Here is a 23591-nt window from a genome sequence, read left to right as displayed (position 1 = left end):
TTAGTGATGCAGCTCGCGGATGGAACGAGCTTCACAACTCGCAGCGTTTATGGTTCATGTGACTTGTCTCTGCGGTGAGCCAATATTCTCCCAAACTGTAGGGGGCAGCATGGAGCTCTACGGCATGCATCCAACACTACACCATAGAAGTAGAAATTACTGTTTACAACATGGCATTCCAGCATTTTTTAACAGCGTCCTCGTCTTTTCCGACAGTGCGAGCTATTTCTCTCCAACCTCTGCCATACTAGTTCTTGCCAGTCCGCCATGTTTTTCCGCGTCCGACCGTCCGCGTAGTTAGGAAATTTCATAGGTGCGCCGTGCGGAAAGTTTGGGCCGTGCGGAGACGCGGTGGAGGGGCGTGGTTGTTAGAATGACGCAACTTTTCCGCGCGGAGCCGTGCGAACCTCGCGGACGCGTCAAGCATAAACCAACCTTTACACATCTGGGGGCTTTAAGGCCAGAGGTGTTTAGTTATGCTGGTACTGTAGGTGTGATGTGTTACACTATCTATTAATTAATTGCTCAAACTAATTCAAATCTGTGCAGAATTGTTACTCGGCCTAAAATTTCTTTTATAGCTTTTATTCAAGGACCATATTTCAGTAACATTTAAATAAAAAGATGAAAACTGCGTCATCTTAAAAGGAGTTTAAACCACTATAAAATCAATCCAAGTTGTGATATAGTGGTTTAGCGCCATCACCCTCAGTCAGGTTGTTTCAGTCTGATAAGAAATGATAGAATATGTGACTTGAAGAGGATAATTGCATGTTTTCAGCTGAGGGTCTCATGTTTTTGCCCTCAGCTAGAATGACGTAACTTGGTCTGTAACGTGTTGAGCTGAGTAAAAGGAAGATTCTGGAAGAGCTGTTATAACAGCGCAACTGCAGACATACAGGAAGCTTTTAATCCTATTTAAAGGAAAAAAGCATGAAAGGAACTAAAAGGGCTTTAGATTATGTCTGCACACAATCTTATCTGATCACTTTGACTAATAAGGTGTAAACCCCATCTATAACACCACACGGCAGCAGACAGGAAGCCGATAACTCTCGCTTTGTGCTCTGAATTACATAAACACGTCCATATCTCCCATCATCGGGGGGGGGGGGGGGGTCTTTGCTCCCAAAACTCAGAAAGAAGCTGATGGTGAAAAAGAACCTTTTGGCTCTCTTTGTGATCTCTCCAGCAATGAGCCCGGCGTTACCGATGGGGTTCTTCAGAGCCTTCTGCAGACTCTTCAGGTGGTTACCGGCGTTCTGGAGGGGAAAAGGAGACCAACGGGTAAGCTGCTCATTTGGTTTTACTCTAACTGTACACTTCAAATAACTATTTCCTGTTTTTTTGTTTGTTTGTTTGCTTGTTTAGTAAATAAAAAACGCACCAAACTTTTAGTTCTCAAAGCTTTGGAACATAAATTAGAGAAATGTGCAAAATGTGTTTGAGGAAGCTGAATCTTTCAAAACTACAAGATGTTGCAGCACTTTAAAAAGGACCGTTTGAAGCTGGTGTGCAAAAGAAGTTACTTCCTCTGTACATGCTTCCACACCCAGACAGCTGACCCCCACCTAAATGCATAAAATAATTATTTCTCTGTAACCTGGAAGCCGTTCAGAGCCACAAACAGCCTCAGGATGTCGTTTGTGCCCTCGAAGATTCGGAAAATTCTCAGATCCCTCATCACACGCTCCACTCCAGGGTCCTGTCAAAGAACACGCATGGAAAATTACACACGTCTGAACTTACTGCAGTAGAGCTGCACAACACTGGGGGAAAAGTACAATAGCTGTACTATCAAATATTTTCACATCTGTAGCAATTATCCCAGGTTTCCTCCTGCTCTTCTGTCCTCACAGCGGTTCCACAGGCTGATGTTAGTTTATCATGCTAGCTACCACGATCCTAATCAGAATCTTGCTGCGCTGTAGCTGGTAGAGGCTAGTTGGAGTCAGGGATGAAGCACTTTCCGGTTTTAATGGTTAGGTTTACCATTTTAAAGGTTTTATAAGCTGCGGTACACTTTTGATTGTCCAACAGACTCAGACCGTGTGCACACAAAGCAGGTTTCCCACGAGACCAAGACATTTTTCTGTTTGTCATGTCATCCACACAAAAGTGAGGACGTGCGGCACCAAAAATGATCGTTTAAAAAGATCTGTAAACTCTCCGTTGTCAGCATTTGCTTGCGGACGTAAATAACCGAGGTTGTTGGTTTTGGAACGCGACGTGGTGTAAGTGCTCTGGCATCTCACGAACGACCCGTGTTTCTGCTCGATTATTTGTTTTTAGCTCCGTTACTGCTGTGTGACACAGGTCTACAAAATGCTGAGTTTTATCAGTTTTACTTGTTAAAGTCCTCCTGTTGTAAACAAAGTCTGAGTTTACTTGATAGGATTGCTAAAATCAAAGGCCTTTTGGTTTAAAACCTTGAAACTGGTGAATTAAAGTGCTTTTTCACACACACACACACACACGTACCAAGGATCCACTAGCCCTTAAATGACCGGTAGATTTGAAGCAGACCACTCCCACAAAGGAGGTCTTGGTGCTCTGAATGATGACAGATTTGCTCCTGTGATTTCATGGACTGAGGAAATCAGAGATGTTGACTGATAAATAGCTGGAAAAGTCCCGGTACGTCGAAGAGTAACATTTAAAAGTGCTGGTGCACGTAGGCTCTGCTCTGCTGGTTGGTCTAGCTACACTTTATTGTAGCCTCAGCAGGTCCACATCTGGGGATGCCAAGTTGAGGTCAAGCCTCTTTTTTTCATGACGACGGCAGATGGAGCTGCGATGGAGCCAAACAACAACAGCACAGCTCGGGAGCGGCGCCCGTTTGAAACAGCTTTGGCATCAACGTTCGACGGTTCACACTCAGAGGTTCTTCTTGGACGGTGTATGGCGGACTGCCCCGCTGACTGATTTCTGCAGGGATGGATGTGTCATGTTTTCCAGCTGTGTGCAGGGACAGTTTAAAAGACATACGTAGATTCTGCCCCTACAACTGAACTCTGTCTATGGGTCGTGGACAGTTTCCTTACAGGATTGCTCACCAGGCTAACGTACTGGTGCACATAGGTCCACTTAAAGCAGAGCTGGGTGCATCGTGTTTTCTTCTATAATTCATCATCAGCTGTGCAAGACTTCAGGTCCTAATCGTGTCTTCTTCCATCTGCAGGTCTGTTGTCTGACGTTTCTCATCCTTTCCCACACCCCGAACGGCTCCAGAAGGACACAACCACTCTGACTTTTTCAAAGGATGTTCAAAATTCTTGCAACATGACTGAGTAACTTAGATGAGGAAGCAGAGATGGACCAAATGTTATGAGACATTTTCAAAAAAAAAAAACCTTCACAATGTTTATTGCGATTTATCTACGACTCAGATTTGCAATCAGTGAGGAAATATTACAGCAATATCATCAGTCTGTAAGTTACTGCATCCATGAAACTCTTCTAGTTATTGACATTTTTGATATATCAATACCGATAAATTATCATTACAAGAATAAATCCTTATAAATTCAGATTTTTGTGCTTCTTTTAAAGGAGACATAACATGAAAAACCCACTTTTTTATCCGTTAACACAGTGTGTTTCACATTTTAAGTGTCTAAGTGAGCAAAAAGGCTTATATTATTCACTGGAGTTGCTATTTAGATATTTAATAATTAAGTTTTTGGCATATTTGTCCACCCGTTCAGTTTTTCAAATTATCTATTAAATCAGTAATTTATTTCGTCAGGATAACTACCAAATATGGTAATGGCCCTCGGCTAAACACAGAGCCAATCCGCCATTTTTTCATCTCGCTAAGATTTTTTGTAGTCCTATTGGAAAAATGCAGAATGTCTGGTTATTTTAGCCACACACAGCTCAAAACTGTTCCTCGTTTTAAGGAAGGGTGGTGTGGCAGTATTTAAACCCAGGAGCTGATGACACTACTGCTAAAAAAAAACAGCAGAAAAAGTAGTGTGTGTGTGTGTGTGTGTGTGTGTGTGTGTGTGTGTGTGTGTGTGTGTGTGCGCTCGCGTGGTTCGTTCGTGTCTCCTGGCTAGTAAGTACCGAGGGCTTCATCTATCTAAAAGGAGTCATTTCCATCTGAATGTGGCAGCACCGGGACACAGCAGCAGAGCGGTAAGCTTCATATCACTCTAAAATGTCGACAAACTTTACTTTAGGTTTACGGGCATTAGCAGCACTAAAGCGTTAGCATCCGGCTTGCTATCGCTAGCACAGTATGCTAGTAAAGTTCGCACCCAGATTAATGTGGATTTGGCTGATTTTCGTGGAATAAAACGTGATTTCTGATCAACGCCTTCTTTTACACCAGTTGTACATCCACTGATTGTAGCAGCAGAGAGCCTGTGTGTTATTTTACGTGTGATGTAATCTTAGCATCCAGTAAATAAAGTCCCATATCAGCTAAAATGCAGCGTGACAAAGTCATTAAAGTACGTCAACACAGTGGATTTAATAGTTTTAAAGAACAATCTCTGAGTGAAGTGAGGTTAGTTTTTTGTCTCACTGCAGATATAAAAACTAACTCTGCATCAGTCAGACGCAGCAAAGCTCACCGTCTGTATGAGCGTGAGCATCGGAAAGCTGAGCAAATCAGCTGTAAAATAATTAAAACAAAGTAAAAATGTTCCTTTGCTTTTTAGAGTCCACATCCAGAAGGCTGGAGCCGTGTTTCACTGACAGGCTGTCAGACTAACGCCCTGATGAGCTCAGCTGGGACAAACTGGTCTGATGTTTAGGTAAGTGAAGATCTGCTTCTCCAAGTCCTTGAGATGCTAGTAAAAAATAATTTAGCCAGCTTGCTAATGTTACTTTTCTTCTCCTCTAAGGAACACAGAACGTTCAGATGTTGAAGCTTCACGTCACCTACTGAGGAAGGAGACCCACCAGTAAAGAGACGGTCTGGACCAGACCAAAGTGAGTGATGACACACCTCAGCCACCCTCATTAAGAACACCTCACCCCCTGAATCCCTCCGTCTGATGACAGCAGAGTGATTTATTTGATGTTTTACTTGTTTAGTCTGTTTAGAAATTATTGAATTACATTATTTTCTGTAATCGACCATCTGATCTGGATGTGTGCAGAATAACTTTCCCCAAATTCAGCAGCAGCTGGCCTACAAAAACAGCTGCAGCATGTAGTAAGTCTGTCTGCACTGCTCTCTAATGAGCTTCCTTTCATAAGGAATCATTTGTATAATTTTAGTGTCACTATTTTATTACATTTGTAAGAATATGAAGTCACTGCAGCAACACAAACGTGACTATAAACATGAAAGCTAAAGAAACAACTTCCCTAAAGCTGCTTGTAAACAAAATATGTCATTAAAGTTATCGTCTATCATTGCAGAATATGGCGATGACATCATGGAACTGGTCTTTGGAAAAGTTTTCCCTGAACCAACTCCGTTTCTAGATGAGGTAGAGAAGATCTGCATCTCACCAACTCTCTGGTCTCAGTATTCAGACAACGGAGGTCTCCCACTGTTATCCAGGACCAGTTTGAAGCCCACATACTGCCCCTCCCTCATCATCAGGAAACATCAATCCGTATCCTGAGGACAACAGAAGACGGCAGGAGGACAGGAACTCTGAGACCTAGACACCACCAGCACCGGGACACAAAGCACCTGTGTGCACAACGCCTGTTTAACTACTAAAACCTGTTTATTATATAGTTCTACTTACTTGCTGTGAGGTTAATACTTAGAAAATTTGTATTTTAATGTAAACAATAAAAAAATCACTGATTGTATGTTTTCTTTTAGATGTAATGGTCCAAACTCAGCCTTGTAGACATTTATTGCATCCTGTAGGTAAATACACAGAACAGGCTCAGATCCAGGATGACCCAGCATGCACTTCTTCCATTCTGGCTGTTAGGGATTGTATCAATAACTCAATGCCTACTGATGTTTCCACCTAACGGTATTTATTTAGAATGCAGGTAAGATTTAACTATATTTGTTAGCAAAGCAGACTGATCCTGGGAATTTCACTGCAGCACTGATGTCCACCTCTCTGTACACATTAGAGAGAATTACCACTTTACAGCTAAACACATATTTAATAAAGATATAGGCTACGCATTGCAGACAATAAAAACAAAGTTGTAAGCATTAGAATTATAATGATCACATTAAAGAACATTTGGAGGAATGTTCTTTATTTTTGACTAGAATCTCAAATCTTTAAATTAAAATGTAACTGCTTTTTATCCATTTTCAGCCATTAAGACACCCAATATAAAATAAGACTACTTATAAAATTATTTATAATTATATGTATGTATATATAGATAGATAGAGATCTTAATAAAATATATTTTAATGGTGTTTTAATGAGCTGTATCATTTCTTAAAACATTTTTTATAGAAATAAATAAGCAAGCAGCATTCCTTGTGTGTGTGCGCGTGCCTGCTCGCTTGTCCCTCCGTCGGCCGTGACGGGTGTGTGTGAGTGACTACAGACAAATGCATGAGAGAGTTAGCAGCCTTGGAACAGCTTGATGAACTACTCTCCCCACATGTTTTAAAAATGCTAATATGCTATGCTAAATCTGCTATGCTAAATAATGATTTCTCTATAGAACTACAAAGTCCGGCTGGGGGAGGAGAGTACAGGTCTGCACTATGGAGGGGGGCGGAGTTTACAGCTCCTCCTCCAGTTTAAAGAGACAGTACCCAAAAACGGCTCGTTCTCAAGACTCTCCTCAGAACAGGGGTAGATGAGGGTCTGTAGAGCAACAATAATGAGGAAATCAGACCAAAGAACTGCAGTTCCACTGTATTTAGACCCCAACTGAAGGATTTAGATGTAAAAAGGAATAACTTAAAAGCATGTTATGTCTCCTTTAAGAGTTGATCTCAGAGCAGTTTGGATTTAAGTTTGTCTTAAATCAAGCAACAAAACCGAGCTCAGAAAGGTAAAAAGTGACTTTAAGGCTTTTGCATCGGCGAGGTTTTAGATCCTGTGAGAGCATTTTAAAGCAACAGAGAAATGAAAATGCACAGAAGAGCAGAAGTGAACAAAGCTGGTTTTTCTTGCCTTCCTCCTTTAGACTCAAACAAAATTGACTTAGAAGTAGAATTATTGTAGTCTTGTTGATTACTGCAGCTATTTTAGAGGTTTGCAGCAGATCTGTTCTATTTTAAAAAAAAATGTATTATTCTACATAAACAACACAGACTTGACTTTGCAGTTGCAAGTCGCTGTTTTAGACTGTGGCTCAGGGTTCCACCTGTCTGGTTTATTTTAAGCACCGCAACATTTTATTTATCTGCTGCTAGCTCGCAGCTGCCTAGTTTGGAGACCTTTGTTTTCATGGTTTCCTTTTAGCCTGAAAACACACACACACACACACGTTTCAGTTTTGCATGTTGCAACAGTGTGGTGTGACACCACACGAGGGAAAGCCAAACTCTTGCTGCCGTTTGAGACGTCTCTAAAAAGATGCAACAGTTATTCATCAGGACTCTGCGGTCTCCCAGCAGAAGATGAGAAAACACACTGAACAACTATTGATCAACTATCAGCTAAATTAGTGTGCTGTTGTACAGAATCTGGTCCCAGTGTGAGTCAGCTGTTTTCTGTGTTTTGTTTGACTTGCATCCAGTAACAAATCCTGAAATTCCAGTGTTTCCTGGTGGACGTGAAACCATGAGAGATGCTGCCGGGAATCGTCTGGGGTTTGCCAACCATTTACTGGTTACTAAACCCCGCTCTGAATATAAATTTGCCTTTATCAGATGGGAACGTAGCACGTTGTCTTTTGGATCCACCCAGAGTCCTAATATTGACTCAGCTGGTTTTATTACAGGTGACTTGAGCCACAATCGAGTAAACAGGGCCTGGAAATGGAGAGGATGTTGGTGCAACCAGCAGAGCGCTTGGTGGTAAAGCATCAGAGGGCTAAACGTCAAAACTACATATCGGAGATGAAAGTTATGATGTCATTTCCTCCAAAATATGATCAAGTAGAAGTAGTTTGACTCAGCAGACTCAGTTATGTTGGTTTTATTTCTTATGCTGAGAATAATAAAACTTGTAAAATAACGTGCTAGTGGGGTTGTGCAGTGTGCTGATTACCGTATTTTCCAGACTATAAGTCACACTTTTGTTCATAGTCTGGCTGGTCCTGCGACTTATACACCAAAGTATGTATACCGCGCTGCTGCGGGCCGGCTCTGGACCAGGAATGAGCTCCCCTGCCCAGCCATCACCTGCTGGAGACCGTTGCGTGCTGCTGCGGGCCAGCTCCGGACCAGGTTTCAGCTCCTCTGCCCTGCTGGGAGGGTTTGAAACACTGCCATCCTCTGCTGGAGACGTGGCGCGCTGCTGCGCCCTGGTTGTTTATTCTGTTATTGTTACCGGTGTCGGTACAAGATCTGCTTGGGTGCAAAATTGGCTCGGGGTCCTTTGACTGCCGATGACGTCTAAGTAGTTGATTGGCTGAACACGAACCTTACGGAATTACGTTACGTTGGTCCAGGCAAATCTTTCTGTTGGAAAGATGGACAACTTTTACAAAGAAATCCATCATTACCTCTTTGAAAATACACTTTTAGCATAGAGCTGCATGTATATTAGGGCTGAACGATTAACTGCATGTGCAATTACATTGCAATGTGACAAAAGGAGATTTTCTAATCTCAAAGGCTGCAATTTGGCAGCGAGTGGTTAGCGCAATGCTAGTATACGTGGAAAAACCCATAGGAATGCTAATGCTAATATCGCCGATTACATTATTACAAATTATGAATTCCAAACGTGCCAAATGATTGCATTTGGAGTCTAGAGAAAGTAAAACCACCATCAATCAAATAAGTACAGACAGGTATTTTAGTAAAGCCAGAAAACTTTTAACTCCAGAGTTTTGGCTAGCAGCTATGAGCGTAACTGAACTACGCGTGGACAAGACGTCAAAAACTCTAAACACAAAATACTTTAATAAATGGGACACACTTCTTTCCTGCAAATACAATTTCACAGGTGTTGCTAATACCTATGATCCTTCAAGGGATGTGCTCAAAGAGGAGTTCAACATTATGAATAAAATATAGTGTTTTATTTTACAAATACCATTATAAACACAAACTTACGTCTTAAGAAACATTATTTTAATAACGAGACTGCTAAATTCTTTCCAACAGTATAGATGTGTAGTGTATTTTGTCCGAGTGGGTTTGCCGTACTTTGACATCATCGGCAGTCGAAGGACCCCGAGCCGATCTTGCACCCGAGCAGATCCTGTACCGACACCGGTACTTGTCTTGCAATGTGAAACGCTTGACCTCAGATTTTGTAAGAAAAATAATAAAACTTCTCCCCAAAATGCGACATATATGTTTTTCTCTTCTTCATTATACATTTTATGGCTGGTGCGACTTATACTCCGGAAAATACGGTATTTACAGATGTAGCATCATCAACGTGTTAAATGTTTATACATTTGGCGACCACATAGCCCTGATGGGTTATGGGTGAGTTTGTTGAGGGATGGAGAAAGTGGCCCTCATCTCCTGGAGCTCGGTGAGTTTGAGTCTGGTTTTGAACGTGACAGGAAGTGGAAGGAGAACTCACCTTCATGAAACCCATGCCACCCATGACCTGGATGCTCTCATCAGCCACGGTCCACGCTGCTTCCTGGTGAGAAATGTTTTTAAAAAGTCACCAGCAGGCCTTGGGGAACTTCCTTCCTCTTTGGTCTTACACAGAAAAGGAAACAAGAGGATTGTGCAACAGTTGCTCCATCGCTCAAGCTCAGAACTGCTCCAGGTTACTACCAAGCAAGAAAAGCAGAAACGCTTACGAAGCTTCGTGTTGGATTGTTATTCTTACAGAAGCAAAGATTTTGCTGATTGCTGCTTCTATCTGGAACTCAGCAGCTCCACTGTCCATGTTCCCACTGATCATGTAGGCCATCGACTGTAAAACACAAATGATTTCAGTTTTTTGGTTTTGTAAGTTTGTGATATTTGTTTAGCTTTGGATCAGATATGCATCACACAGCTGGAGGGCGCTCTGACCTCTGTGACATACTGCAGCATAGTCATACGAGCAATCTTTTCCTGGATGGCGCCGTAGGTGTGGATCTTGTTCCCAAACTGGGTTCTGTTGGCTGCATGATCCACCTGAAGGGAAGAGGAGAACAGACAATCACTATCAAGACAGTAACTCCATGTTCCAGGATGGATCTTCATAGAAAACAGAGCTAATCATCGTAACCATTGCTGGTTATGTGCAGATGAAGCAACATGTCTTCGAGATAGCCAGGAAATTCCAGCCGGTTCCAATGAAAACTCTCAGGATGATCGTGTCCAGGATGCCGGCAGCAACGATTCAGTCAGAAGTAAAACTGAAATGTACACGTAGCTGCTGTCAGTAGCAAGCAGCCTACATCAGAGGTCACCAGCCTTCGTGAAGCTGGGAGACACTTCATGGGTACTGGGCCAAATGATGGTTTACCAGTATGATACAAAACTGACCTTTCAACCAGAATAGATCAGAGTTAAATTAAACTGAATATATAATAAACAAATGTAATGTGTTTTTTAAAGAAATTGTAGTTTTTAAGACTGTATTAAAGCATTTGTGATTAAAAAAGATGGCAGCCAAACTTGTTTTTATTTTATCTTAGACTTTTTGGAGAAACGGCCACGTGGGCGCCAGGCTGGTGACCCCTGGTCTAAATGGTGCAGAGAAACAAAATAATAATCTCACAACTTTGCATGTTGTGAGATTTATTACAGTGATCCCTCGCTACTTCGTGGTTCGTTTATCGCGGATTCACGACTTTGCGGATTTTTTCTTTGGAGCCTTATTCAAGGGAAATTCGCCGATTTGCGTTATTTTTCTATGCGAAATAAATAGAGAACTTCCTATTTTTTTTCCCTCAATTTCATCATAAAATGCATTTTTTTGTAATAAAACTATAAAAAACAAGTAAAAATACAGTACTATGTAAAGGGAGGGTTTTAAAAGTCTGAATACTGAATACGTACCTGTTAAATAAATACTGTAAATATGGTGTCCCTACTTCGTAGATTTTCACCTATCGCGGCCAGGTCTGGAACGCATCTACCGCGATAAACGAGGGATCACTGTATTAGCAATAGATGTATTTATTTATTTATTACCCATAATAGATTCTAGTGGGTGGAACCCAGTCTTTGTGAGCCATGACAGGTCGCCTCACTTCGCCTAGAGTTTGTTCTTTAAAACTCATATTAAATCCGCTGTGTTGACGCATTCTAACGAGATTTCTCCATGCTGTGTTTTCTGTTGCAGGAAGCGAAGTTTGTATCGCCCTCGCAAACGGAGGAAAAGTTTGGCAGAAATGTCCGTTTATACTTTTGCTGCTAGGCGCTTCTACTGTCTGATGGGGTGGGGGGTGGGGGGGGGGCACACAGGGTCTCTGCGGGCTACAAAGTAAGAACGACAGCTGATTGGCCGCTGTGATCAGCTATGAAAAGCGTTGATCGAAATTTGCAGATGAGTGTTTTTCGTGGAGGTCGGCTGGTTGTGATCGGCGGACGAAGCCGCACTTATGAACACCTGTGCACATTTTCCATGATTGCTCGGTAATGCAAACACTTTGGGTAGATTCTTCTTTGTTGGTATTCGGCAGCTTCATCTTCTGGTCGGCAGACTGGGGATGGAAACTAGGATTTCCAATTTTTTTAAAAATGGAACCATTCCGGGAAAAACTGACAATTAGTCCCTGTTCTTGATGCCCAGCCCTAATTCTGACGCACCGCCTCAGCTTCAGGTGTGATCTTCAGGAGGACCAACAATCGTTTCTGTCGGTGCAGCACTAATACATCTTTGTAGGTAGAGTCAAATATGGTGCATCACACTAAAGCTGCAAGTTGCAGTAAATTTCAGTTTCTGCAGGCTGTGAAGTTTCTGTGGTAAACTTGGCTTTGATGCACCTGTAGCTTTCTTCTTTTTATTAAAATAACAGCAAACACAGACCGGCTCATGCACACCTAAACATCTACGTTGCCTACAAAACATCAAAGGACATCAGCGGAGAGGTCAGAGTTCTGTATGCAGATAGCAGCTGTTTACAGATGTCGACACGTTACCTGCAGGACATTTACACGATTATCTTTAAGCACTAATTTTCCAGCAGAACAACATCTGTGACTTGGGAAAACAGTAAGTTTTGTTGACTGGCAACAACAAAACCATCAGAACGGAGAAGCCAGCTAACATTTCAGCTAGCTCTTTCCCACTAAAACTCATCAACCAAAGAGAGAGCGGAGATAAAACAACAAAAAAACGTACAAACGGAGTTTTAATAATGTTTACTGCACTTCCTCAAAGGCTGAAACCGAAGCCAGACTTAGCAGTTCTGTGTGGGTTTTTGTGGTGTTTAGAAAGAGGAAGATTGAAGAAGCTTCTGCTACGACAACATTCCTGATGGGCGAGTTAGCGCCGAGCCATGAGGTCCACAGGCTGCTGAACTGATGCAAAAAGCCACAAGAAGCAGCTAAAAACATTTATTTTATTCAAGCAGCTCATTCTGTCTCAACAACAGGTGCTTCATGTGAAGACGTGCACCTGTTTCACATTAGAGACACTGGTTAGTTGCATCCAGAACAAAGCTTCATGTGGAGCAGGTTCCTGTAAGATGATATCATTTGTAATGGAAACAAACTCCTAAATTAAGAATGATGAAACTTTTATGATTACTTTTAATAGACAGTGTTAATTTAAGATTCCTCGGCTGAAACAGACAGAATCTGCAGCTTTTTACATGTTTCCTGTTTTTGGTGATGCAAGCTCTGACTCGCGTGCGACCGTAGGTACATCATCACCTACAAACCCGTAGCTGAGAGGTTTCCTGAATACTTTCTTCCGTTGAAACTCAAACCCTCGAAGAAACCGGGCCCGCCATGGGGCCCGTTTGAATCTCAAGTGCCTGCTACTTCGGCAGAAAACAGGCCACAGAGAGGTTCGGGCAGGGGAACTTCCCATCAGCCCACAGCAAAGGAAACGCACGACTGCAACGAGCGCTGCAGCAGAGTCGGAGCGCCTCGAACAAGCAGATAGGAACCCCGGCAGCACTTATAGGAAGATGATCATCTCTGCTGCTGCACTCCTGCCCACTTCCCTCTCAGGTCACACTCACAGCTTTGATGATGACGCTCTTCATGGTGCCGGAGAGGGCTGCCGCCATGCCGAAGCGCCCGTTGTTAAGGATGTTCATGGCCACCTTGAACCCGCCTCCTACCTCACCCAGGACACAGTCAGCTGGCACGCGGACATCGTCAAAGTAAACCTCGGCTGTGTTGGACGCCTTGATGCCCATTTTCTTCTCGGGTGGGCCACTGGGATAAAAACATTACGTAAACCAGGAGGAATCAAACGCAAGCACTCAGAACAAACAAGCGTGCTCACCTGGTCACTCCTCCAAAGCTCCTCTCCACAATAAAAGCTGTGATCTTGTCTGTGGTCTCCCCGGTCTTTGGGTCCTTCATTGGCGTCTTGGCGAACACGGTGAAGATCTCAGCGATACCTCCATTGCTGTAGAGGACATGTAAAACCAAAGCATCCGTTATCCAGTGCTGCCCTCTGGTGGTGAAGGCCAGGTGATGTCTCACCTGATCCAGATCTTGCTGCCATTCATGGTGTAGAACTTCCCACAGGGAGACAGGACGGCTGTGGTTTTAATGGAGGCGGCGTCAGAACCGCTGGCTGGTTCCGTCAGACAGAAAGCGGCGATATGTTCGCCTGGATGGACACACGTGGAGCAGAGGGAAACCTTTGAGTCTATCACCATGACAACACACTCTAAACCTGAAGCAGCTGCAAACACTCTAATATACCACCTAATAGGTCAGCTTCACAAAATCTCCAATGTCTGTTCAAGTCACGCCCCCCAGAACTTTATGGAACCAACCACACCTGCAAACTTGTTTTTGACGCTACACGTGGCGTTCCTGTGAACGGCATAGAGCAGACTTTTTGTTGTGATGGGATGAGGTTCTCCCGTCGGGTTTCGACCACTCTTTATGACAATCAATCAGAAAAAGGAGGGGACCATCCTCTTGTTCACAATCTATCTTTGTTCTAGCGTGTCTGTCGCGTGTTGTCATTTCACCAGCTAGTCACACGCTGCAGAGATGGAGCAGAGCGGCGCTCACTGGGAGCATGATGAGTTTCAACATCTCGCAGTAGTTCTGAGCTAGCCTAAACGTTTGCCAAATCACACAAATCACCACCAAATCACACGGTTTTCTGTGAAGGACAGATTTACCTCCCTTCAGCCGTCAGATTTTCCTCCGAGGCGGCTCTTTTTTTGGTGCTGAGTTTGTTAAAACCTAATAACAGGAATACTTATTTTATATTTTAAAAATGGCCACCAGTGTGCTACAGCCTGACTCATTTAAAACAAACCCCAGCAGATGGATCTGGACACCGGAAGACTTGAGGACGCTGGAGGAGAAACGTGATGAGATCATTTCATAAAATTGTGACATTTATGCTGCATTACAGAGTCCGATCAACATTTTACCTTTAGCAAAGGTTTATTAAAGTATTCAGTCAAACAGCTGAGATAAAGCTGCAGCTCTTTCTAAACACTGAATCAGCAGCACTCATGAGACGGCACCAATAAGGATTATTGCAGTATTCTGGAATATTTTCAGATCTTTTCATGTTTGGTGTTCTGTGACTTACTCTCATCATAATGTTTAATGAACATGATGATCCCTAATCATTTCCTCATTTTTGTCAGGCTTTCTGAGCAGAGGAACTGTCTAAACCTGGTATACTTTTTTTTCTATTTAGCAAAAATCATCGTCGTCTTCCTCCGCTTATCCGGGTCCGGGTCGCGGGGGCAGCATCCCAACTAGGGAGCTCCAGACCGTCCTCTCCCCGGCCTTGTCCACCAGCTCCTCCGGCAGGACCCCAAGGCGTTCCCGGACCAGATTGGAGATGTAACCTCTCCAACGTGTCCTGGGTCGACCCGGGGGCCTCCTGCCGGCAGGACATGCCCAAAACACCTCCCCGGGGAGGCGTCCAGGAGGCATCCTGACCAGATGTCCAAACCACCTCAACTGACTCCTTTCGATCCGGAGGAGCAGCGGTTCTACTCCGAGTCCCTCCCGAATGTCCGAGCTCCTCACCCTATCTCTAAGGCTGAGCCCGGCCACCCTACGGAGGAAACTCATTTCGGCCGCTTGTATCCGCGATCTCGTTCTTTCGGTCATTACCCAAAGCTCATGACCATAGGTGAGGATTGGGACGTAGATCGACCGGTAAATATTTTACATTTTTTATATTTTGCTAAAATATATAAAAAATTACCATTGATAATTTATTTTAAATCTTTATTCCAAAAGATTACTTTAGCAGCAAGAAGGATGTAAATGTCAGAGCAGGTCACCACAGATGCAAAGCCTGTTGAGAGTTTTCCTGTTTTAAATCCGTTAGGTTGTTACTGACAGCAGCGTTTCAGTTTCCCTTCGGACCGAGTCGCTGCTGCAACATGGAGGCGTAGACTCGGTCGTCCTGGACATGATCCTGAGAGTTTTAGCTGAAAACAGCTGGACCTTTCTGGATACGTTGGAGACATTTAGCTTCTCATCTCAGAGACTTCTTCAGCTCCCAGACTTTGGTTGTGGTCGGAAACAAACACACTGGTCGTGCAGCTTTTTTTTTTAAACGTGTTTTTTCCTAAATTGAGGTGATGTTGTTGTTCATAGAATTAAAACGAACAGTAAAGTTCAGAATGTTTCATCAAGTACGACCTGCGGTAAACTGGCTCGTATAAAACACTTGAAGTTTTTCCACCCTGTCACTTGTTGTCATTATAGGCCCTGCTGGTGTGTCTGCGTGTTTATAAGAACTACTTTTGGTTTTTAGAGATTGCCACAGAATTGTTATGCTGGTGCTGCAAAACCTACAACCTTTGTAGCACCAGCGCTATGAGCTAAAAACGTTACCATACAGCCCTGCCTCTAACCTTACCATACCTTATTAACACTCTGTACCGATGGTCGTTCCATCAGAAACCTTGGGAGTCCTTTTAGGCCCCACCCTCTCTCCGTCCACACATCCATCATGTCACTAAACCGGCCATTTTTAAACTCCTTGGAAATGCCCTTCAGCATCTTACCCTTTCCATTTCTGCACCTTCAGCCCCAACAGAATGGACTACTACAATAGCCCCCATCTAAAAAACAGCAATACGTTCAGAACTCAGCTGCCCGGCTACTCACACATACCAACACCAGAGATCACATAACTCCTGTCCTACAAAAGCTTCATAGTGCATCCAACTCAAGATCTCAATAACCTTGCCCCTCCTCACCTCTCTGACCTTCAGTGACACCGTCACCCCTCCCGCCACCTCCAACCTCCTCTACCAGACCACCGATTCAAAGCATTGCACCATTGGGGGCGGCTTCTGCCGCAGCCACCCCCACCCTATGCCATTCACGGTGTAGAAGGAGGGGAGCATCCTCTCCCCACGTATCTGTGCCTCAGACTCACTCCAGGAATTAAAAAAGCGGTAAAAAAATGAGCCTCTTTAATCAAGCATTTAACCCAGTAATGTTATTTTGGTTTACCACTTCGGTCCCTTCTTTGTAAAGTATCTTAGAGTGGTTGTGAAAAGCGCTACATAAAACTGGTGTGTTGTTATTAGAGGACTTCCGACCAGTTGTGTTCATATGATGCCACGTGTGACGTGAGCGTCCAGATCAGGACAAAGACGTAGTTGTTCTTACCTGAGGCCAGTTTGGGCAGGTACTTCTCCTTCTGAGCTTTGTTCCCAAACAGCAAAATGCCCTTGAAGCCGATTGACTGGTGAGCTCCTAAAGTGATCCCAACACCTAAATCATGAGCGCCGACAATCTCAACCAGGCGAGCGTACTGGAGGAAGAAGAGATATGTGTGGCTGACAGATTTGCTTTAATCTCCTGGGGCCTCATTTATCAAGCTTGCTTACGCACAAAACGGGGTCGGAAAACTGCGTAAGCAACTTTCCACGCAAACTTTGGGATTTATGAAAGAAACTTTAAGTTGACTAAGGACCTGGCTTACGCACATGTTGGACATGGAGAGCTCCTGCAGTGCTGCTGCTGAGAAGATACAATTATGAAATCCTGCAGCTTTATCACTTGTACCGCTTCGTGCTCACACAGAACAAGATCCCACACGCACGCACGCACACACTCATATGCACGTGTGCGCGCGCACACACACACACACACGTGTGCGCACACACACACACACACACACACACACACAGCCTGAAGCGCAGAATATGGAATGCAGATATCAGCAGGGGGACAGATTGAGACAGAACATCATGCGTCTGTGACAGTGTGTGTGTCCTGTCACTGACCTGATTGATCATGCACCCTGGCTACTTGGACAAGGGAGATCTCCGTTTGGGTGACTGTTTAGCGCACGTTACTTTCACCTGGGAGTCTTGGGATCGAATCCCGATTGGACCATTGTTTTATATCCGCCACAGATCTCTCTCTGAAGAACACAACATTGACGGCTTCAGCAACGCTGTGCCACTCTGTGGATTTTCTCTTATTTGTTTTGCAAAAGCACTTCCTTTCATTTCTCCACCTCACCCCACAAGTACCTCAACTTCTGCTTCTGTGTAATAGCGCTTCCTTGGTCTGCCTTGATCTACGGTCACCATCGTCATTGGCGGAGCGCTGCAACAGCCGGCTTATGCATATGCATGAGATCCACAAGGCACTTTGCATTGACTTGACTATTTATGGCAGTAAGTGGGCGTGGTGAGGGCGGGATGTGACTAAAAAGCAGCTGAGAACCTTTCTAGATAGTCTCTGATTCATGAAGCTGAGACTGCGTGCAGCTGTGCGTACTCCATGTTTGATAGATCACAAACCTACTTGGCATAAGTACTTTTATTTGCTGAGCTTAAGTACGGTTTTAGTAATGATTCTACGCCATGTTTGATAAATGAGACCCCCTGGTGTGTAGACATGATCAGACCAGTCAGCTGTACCTGAGTGTTTGAGAGACCAAGTCCACCCAGATCAGCTGGGACCTGCAGGCCAAATGCCCCCATCTCCTTCAGGCCCTCCATGGTGTGGTCCTCCACCTTCTCCAGACTATCGTTCTTGGCAGGGTCGTTTACCTCCTGGAAGCAAGGAGTGGATTCATGTTAGGAAGTTGTTGATGTTTGGATCTGTTTTACTTTAGTCAGAGAGGTTTAAGATCACCTCAAAGAACTTGCTGACCGGCCCCACCAACTCCCGAAGGAACTGCTCCTGCTCGTCGTTCAGGGCTGAAACACAAACAGAGCTCAGAGCCAAACAGATTTCAGATGTTAGTCATGTTTGTAAGAGGGGCAGTGAATCTGTGGATTACCCTTAGGAAAGGGAAACACTTGGGCTGTTGCAATCTGACCCTTAAACATGTTGACAGCAAATGATTTGGATTCCTGTGGAAGAAAAATTCATCTTTCATGCATTCATTGTTGAATCTGCTGCTTCAAACCAGAAAGATAAAACAACAGACCGCAGCAGCAGCCGCCTTCTTTTCCACTTTAGTAGCAGCATCACTTCCCACCGCCGCAGGCTTCTCCAACACGGCCTAAAGGCAAACAAAACCCAAGAGGTTCAACCGAAAATCAGACAACACACAAATTCAATCTAAAAACACATCTAATGCATACACGAAACGAGACAAACGCAACAGCTGACCAGTAAGAACTTTAATGTGTGAGATATATATATATATATATATATATAAACAGATTCAAACTTAGAACAGACACAGAGCTCAACTCAATTAGTTCACCCAGGCTGTTAAAACTGTATTTTTATTATTCATAACCTTTACAAATAAACTGAGTGAAACCAAACACACTTCAGCGTGAACTTTTTCCTAAATATAATTTGGCCGTGAATTTTTCCTTTGGGTTTAAATTAAATTCAAACCCGTTTCAAGCAGGTATGACGATTTTTCCTACATGGTTCACACACAGGAAGAGTACAAATGAAAACATGGTTGTAGGAATAAAACTTAATGTGCCCTAAATTTTATTTCATTTTAAATGATGACTTTTATATGATTCTTTAAATAAAATCCACATAAGGGTGAATAGAAATGTCAGAAAAATCCCAGGAAATGAGCCGCTTTACCACAGACGTTATTTTTAGTGTAGATAAATGATCAAAACAATGATTCATCAAAATTTAGATAAATCATTGTTTTGATCATTCTATATTATGTCATAATGTCCCTGTGCTACTAACTACTTTAGTTACCGTTACTTTCAAAACTTAAATTGCACAAATTCAGATTTATTTGATAACAGCGGTGTTGTGAAATGATTCCGATTTTTTTATTTTAAAGCAAATATTTCCAGATAAACAAGCACAAAGCCATGCGTAATATATGACCCCCGCAACCACCATGGTTCTCACCCCGTTTGTGACCTTTTAACCTTCAACCCCAAACAGTGCGTGACAAGTCTCGGGGTAAACTGGATGCTGAACTCTCAATGGCCCCACAGAAACTCTGTTGTGAGGTCTTGCTTTTATCAGCTTCGCCGCCTGACCCGCCTCAGACGAAGCTTGAAATAGAGGCAGTCATCCATGCCTTCATTACCTCTCGCCTGGACTACGCAAACGTCCTCCTAGCTGGTGCTCCGGTCTCTGCCGTGAATCGGCTGCTGGTCTTCCAGGTTCTTGACAAAAACGCACCAACATAGCCATATTACTCCTGTCCTAGCGCATCTTCATTGGCTCCCTGTCATTTTCAGAGTACAGTTTAAGTTATTGACTTTTGTATTTAAAGCACTCAACGACCTGGCACCTCCCTATCTCTCTGACCTGCTCACTCCCTATGTACCCACGCACACGTTGAGGTCGGCTGACCTTCTGCTGCTTTGCACTCCCCGGAAGTGATACGACTCACGGGATGAACGAGCATTTGTGCATGCTGCCCCAATGCTGTGGAACTCTCTACCCATTACAGTTTGGCAGGTTTTAAATCTCGTTTAAAGACCTACTTCTACAACGTGGCTTTTAGACAGTGACTCGTTTTAGTGTTTTATTATGTTATTGTTTTAACGTGTTCTTAGTATTCCTCGTGTTTTATCTGCTTTTGATTGGTATTTTTATTCTCTGTTGCACTTTGGGCAGCTCCCATGCTGCGTTTTAAATGTGCTATATAAATAAACTATTCAGTCAGAAATAAAATATATATATATATATATATATATATATATATATATATATATATATATATATATATATATATATATATATATATATATATATATATATATATATATATACACACACACACACACATACGTACTGCATCTTCAGCACCGTCTGATGGGAACATTTGCCTGGAGATCTGTGGTGTCACCTTTAATGAGGAATCACGTGACCAGTGAACTTTACTCTACTTACGTGGAAGAGGAGGGGGTCCGCGTTATGTCACTCACGCGCTGCATTTAGCTCAACACAATTGATAAAAACATAAAAATATTAACGAGTAACAAGTACGTAGGAGTTTAATACAACTGTACCTGAGCAGCTTGACTGGCGTATAGGCGAGCGTTTGAGACAGCGACAACAACCCCGGCCTGACGCGGACTCCTTTAATCCCAAAAAGGAAACAAAATTCAGTCAGAAACGCTTTTTTAGCCAAAAAGCTAAGGCTGTTCAATACATAAACATTAGCTACTTGCCCCGAGAGAACGGGAGGAATCCTCAGAATGATGCCGCATAGTGCGGAGGACTGGCTCACCTTACGAAGCAGCATTTTTTTGTTCTGGGAGGAAAACACACAAGATAGTTATCTAAACAAGTTGCACAGAGATCAGTTTAAACGTAGCAGGGTGTTAGCATGAAAGGAAAGACGCTCGTTTGTTTCTGAACTTCGCCGGTTTTGCTGCTCGGTGAAGGCAAAAACAGGCGCTTGAAACGTTTAAACGCTTTGTTTGACTTACTGAACATAAACATTTAATAGACAGACCTGAAGTTAATAAACGGTAAAAAGTTTCCCTAAGTAGTTACACCGTCACAAACGCCGCCAGAGAAACGATGCTGTTAGTCGGCGTCGCCTCGCCTCTTCTTCTTCTTCGGGCTCAAAGCCGCTAAGCGTCCGCTTCATTATCACGTTAGCGCCCCCTGCTGCCTTCTAGTGTAATAGTGGCAAACTCTGTAGTCCTGGTGGGCTTTCCACACTCGCATACTGGTTTTAACAAACGGAAATAGTCTTTTCCATCAAATATTTTAAATAATATATTGATAATGAAATATTGATGATTTAGAATTGAAAACAGAAATTTATTAAATAAATTACTAACACTTTGGTTCTGTGTCAGCCAGGCTCAATCTCTAAAGACTTGTGACATGACCCAAACACACCCTCTAAAGACTTGTGACATGAACCAAACACACCCTCTAAAGGCTTGAGACCTGACTCGGACACACTTTCTAAAGACTTGACCTGACCTAGACTCACCCTCTAAAGACTTGCATATCAACTTGGGAGTCACCCTCTAAAGACTTGACCTGACTCAAACCCACCCTCTAAAGACTTGACTTGACCTGGACCCACCCTCTAGAGACTTGTCACCTGACCCGGACCTGTCCTCTAAAGACTTGACCTGACTCAGCCTATAAAGAACTGCAAATTGACCCACATTCTAAAGGCTCGACTTAACCTGGACTTGCCCTATAAAGACTTGTGACTTGAAATGGATTCAATCTCTAAAGATGTGAAACTTGACTTGCACGCCAGATTTTTGTGACTCATCTTATACCCATCCTTTTAAGACTCAAGATTTGAATTGGACTCACCTTCTGAAGACTTGTGATGCAGACTCAAATCCTATGAATAATCCCATGTATTCAGAAGTGAAGATAAACAAGTTAGTATTGATAAAATCAATAAAATGTCAAATTCTCTGAAACTCCCAATGCTTACACTTTTACGGTGTCATTTGTGTATGATCAAACCAACCCTTGCTCTCTCTCACGTGTCGAACTAAATAATGCAGCATTCCCTGTGTCTGTTGACTTTTGTGAGACTTCTCTCCAATGGGAAGTTAAAATAATCCAATCTAAACTGTGAGCTAGTATCAAATTTATTCTCAAATACACAAAGGTGGCAACATGAAATCAAATGAAGTGACATTGAGAAGGTCTTTCTGAAACGCTGACTCTTCATTTAGCACCTTTATAGTTGGGTTATACATGATTTCAATCTTCACTCGTACAAAAACAAAACAAGAAACTGGTGAATAATGTGAGTCTGTAACATTGCATGAGCACTGGGAGTGGAGGCGTGTGGCTCACAGTAATGATGTCATCACTAAGTACCGCTATCAGTCTTTTCCCCAGATGAACTACCATCAAACCTTTAGTCACATTCAGAAAGCTCGTGGTACCCTTCAGAACAGGAGCCCTACTGAATGACTAAACACAGGCAGTGATATCTGAACATCATTGGACCGTTTTGTCTTTTCACATTAGAGTTAGGCTCTTTATACACAGAGGAAGTTTATTGTCAGACAAAGTGGGACAGCGTTTGCGTTTCTCGTGTACCTGGAGTGTTGAAAACATCTAAAAAACTAAGCGTAAAGGCACTCAACCCACTCGTGTATCGAAGCAAACAATGTGGGCTTTCAGCAACTGTACATGCAGGATTCTAGCCGCTCCAAACTGATGGTGTCTATGGCGCCCTCTAGTGTTCATCGGTGGTCAGTGAGTTTTGCTGGAGGCCGTCTGAGATCAGATTAACTAATTCTAATCTAGGATTGTAAGAAGCAGGCACTTGGGTGTCCTCAGAACTGGTAAAAACGATACTGAGACACGACAGCGAGATTAACAGGCTGGTGATTCTGTGGATAAGAAAGTAGTTTTTAGACATTTAAATTTATTTTTCGTTTTGTTTTAAACCCTGTTGTCACCTAATCTCTAACAGGTGCCCTGAATCCGATTAGTTTAGGAGCAGATCCTCATCAGAACCAGCAGGAACCGGACTACATGACATCCACAAAGAACTCGCTGGGGTTGCCCATCGCAAGGTGGAACGACTGGCGGGACGCAGTTAGCTCTGGAGGAACCGAGCCCAGGTCACGAGTGGGCGGGGCCCCGGGTGGCCCGCCTGGGGTGGAGGAGGGAGGAGGGGGCAGGGCTTGGTGCATGGAGGCTGGTGGTAGCTGCTGGAGTGCGTGTGCGGTCGCCATGGCTGGGTGCGGGTGCTGGGGCACCATCATCACCATCATGGGGTTGTATGGCAGGATGCCCGGCGGGTAGGGGGACATGTGGGGGGGCTGCGGCATGCGGTGATGATGTGAGCGCTGAGAAGAGGCGTGACTGTGCTCACTGGGGGCGGATGAGCCGTGGCCTTGTCTCAGGCTGCTGCGGGTGGAGTACTCCGATTCACTTCCGCTCCCAGAGCGGGAGTCGGCCCCGCCTCCATCTCCAACCCCGCCGGAGGGGGACTTCTCCCCTCCCCCCACTGTGCTGCCAGGGCCTTTGGTGCTGCGTCGTCGCTCGCCCTCGCTTCTCGTTGAGCCGCTGCTCCGGCTCC

At 43.7% G+C, this 23591-nt stretch overlaps 2 protein-coding genes and 1 long non-coding RNA gene across 6 annotated transcripts in view; 1 reads left to right on the top strand and 2 right to left on the bottom strand.

Moving 5' to 3' along the window:
• acadvl (acyl-CoA dehydrogenase very long chain) overlaps positions 1–21146 on the bottom strand; it is a 26574-nt gene extending 5428 nt beyond the window's left edge. Inside the window, exons 1-16 of the mRNA XM_015940673.3 lie at positions 21024–21146; positions 20737–20819; positions 20575–20644; positions 18549–18623; positions 18399–18471; positions 18251–18315; positions 18034–18168; positions 16769–16913; positions 13637–13766; positions 13434–13559; positions 13165–13363; positions 10055–10159; positions 9867–9953; positions 9609–9671; positions 1604–1705; positions 1165–1262 (exon numbers count right to left, since the gene is read on the bottom strand). Of these exons, the coding sequence (XP_015796159.1) occupies positions 1165–1262; positions 1604–1705; positions 9609–9671; positions 9867–9953; positions 10055–10159; positions 13165–13363; positions 13434–13559; positions 13637–13766; positions 16769–16913; positions 18034–18168; positions 18251–18315; positions 18399–18471; positions 18549–18623; positions 20575–20644; positions 20737–20810 (1547 nt within the window). The 5' untranslated portion in view covers positions 20811–20819; positions 21024–21146. The remainder of the gene's footprint in view (positions 1–1164; positions 1263–1603; positions 1706–9608; positions 9672–9866; positions 9954–10054; positions 10160–13164; positions 13364–13433; positions 13560–13636; positions 13767–16768; positions 16914–18033; positions 18169–18250; positions 18316–18398; positions 18472–18548; positions 18624–20574; positions 20645–20736; positions 20820–21023) is intronic.
• On the top strand, positions 1180–6185 carry LOC139063776 (uncharacterized). 4 transcript variants are annotated; one of them, XR_011517124.1, is made up of 4 exons: positions 1180–1287; positions 3182–4763; positions 4854–4941; positions 5377–6185. It is a non-coding gene; the product is annotated as an uncharacterized lncRNA (long non-coding RNA). The 4 variants fall into 4 exon arrangements; XR_011517121.1 differs by having other exon boundaries at positions 4854–6185; XR_011517122.1 differs by having other exon boundaries at positions 3182–4941.
• Positions 21024–23591, bottom strand: part of dvl2 (dishevelled segment polarity protein 2) — a 76358-nt gene continuing 73790 nt past the window's right edge. The window contains exon 15 of the mRNA XM_054747776.2: positions 21024–23591. Coding sequence (XP_054603751.2) covers positions 23038–23591 — 554 coding nt within the window. The 3' untranslated portion in view covers positions 21024–23037.

The sequence above is a fragment of the Nothobranchius furzeri genome, chromosome 2 (assembly GCF_043380555.1).
Source record: "Nothobranchius furzeri strain GRZ-AD chromosome 2, NfurGRZ-RIMD1, whole genome shotgun sequence".
NCBI classification, from domain to species: domain Eukaryota; kingdom Metazoa; phylum Chordata; class Actinopteri; order Cyprinodontiformes; family Nothobranchiidae; genus Nothobranchius; species Nothobranchius furzeri.
This window is presented reverse-complemented; position numbering and strand designations above follow the sequence as displayed.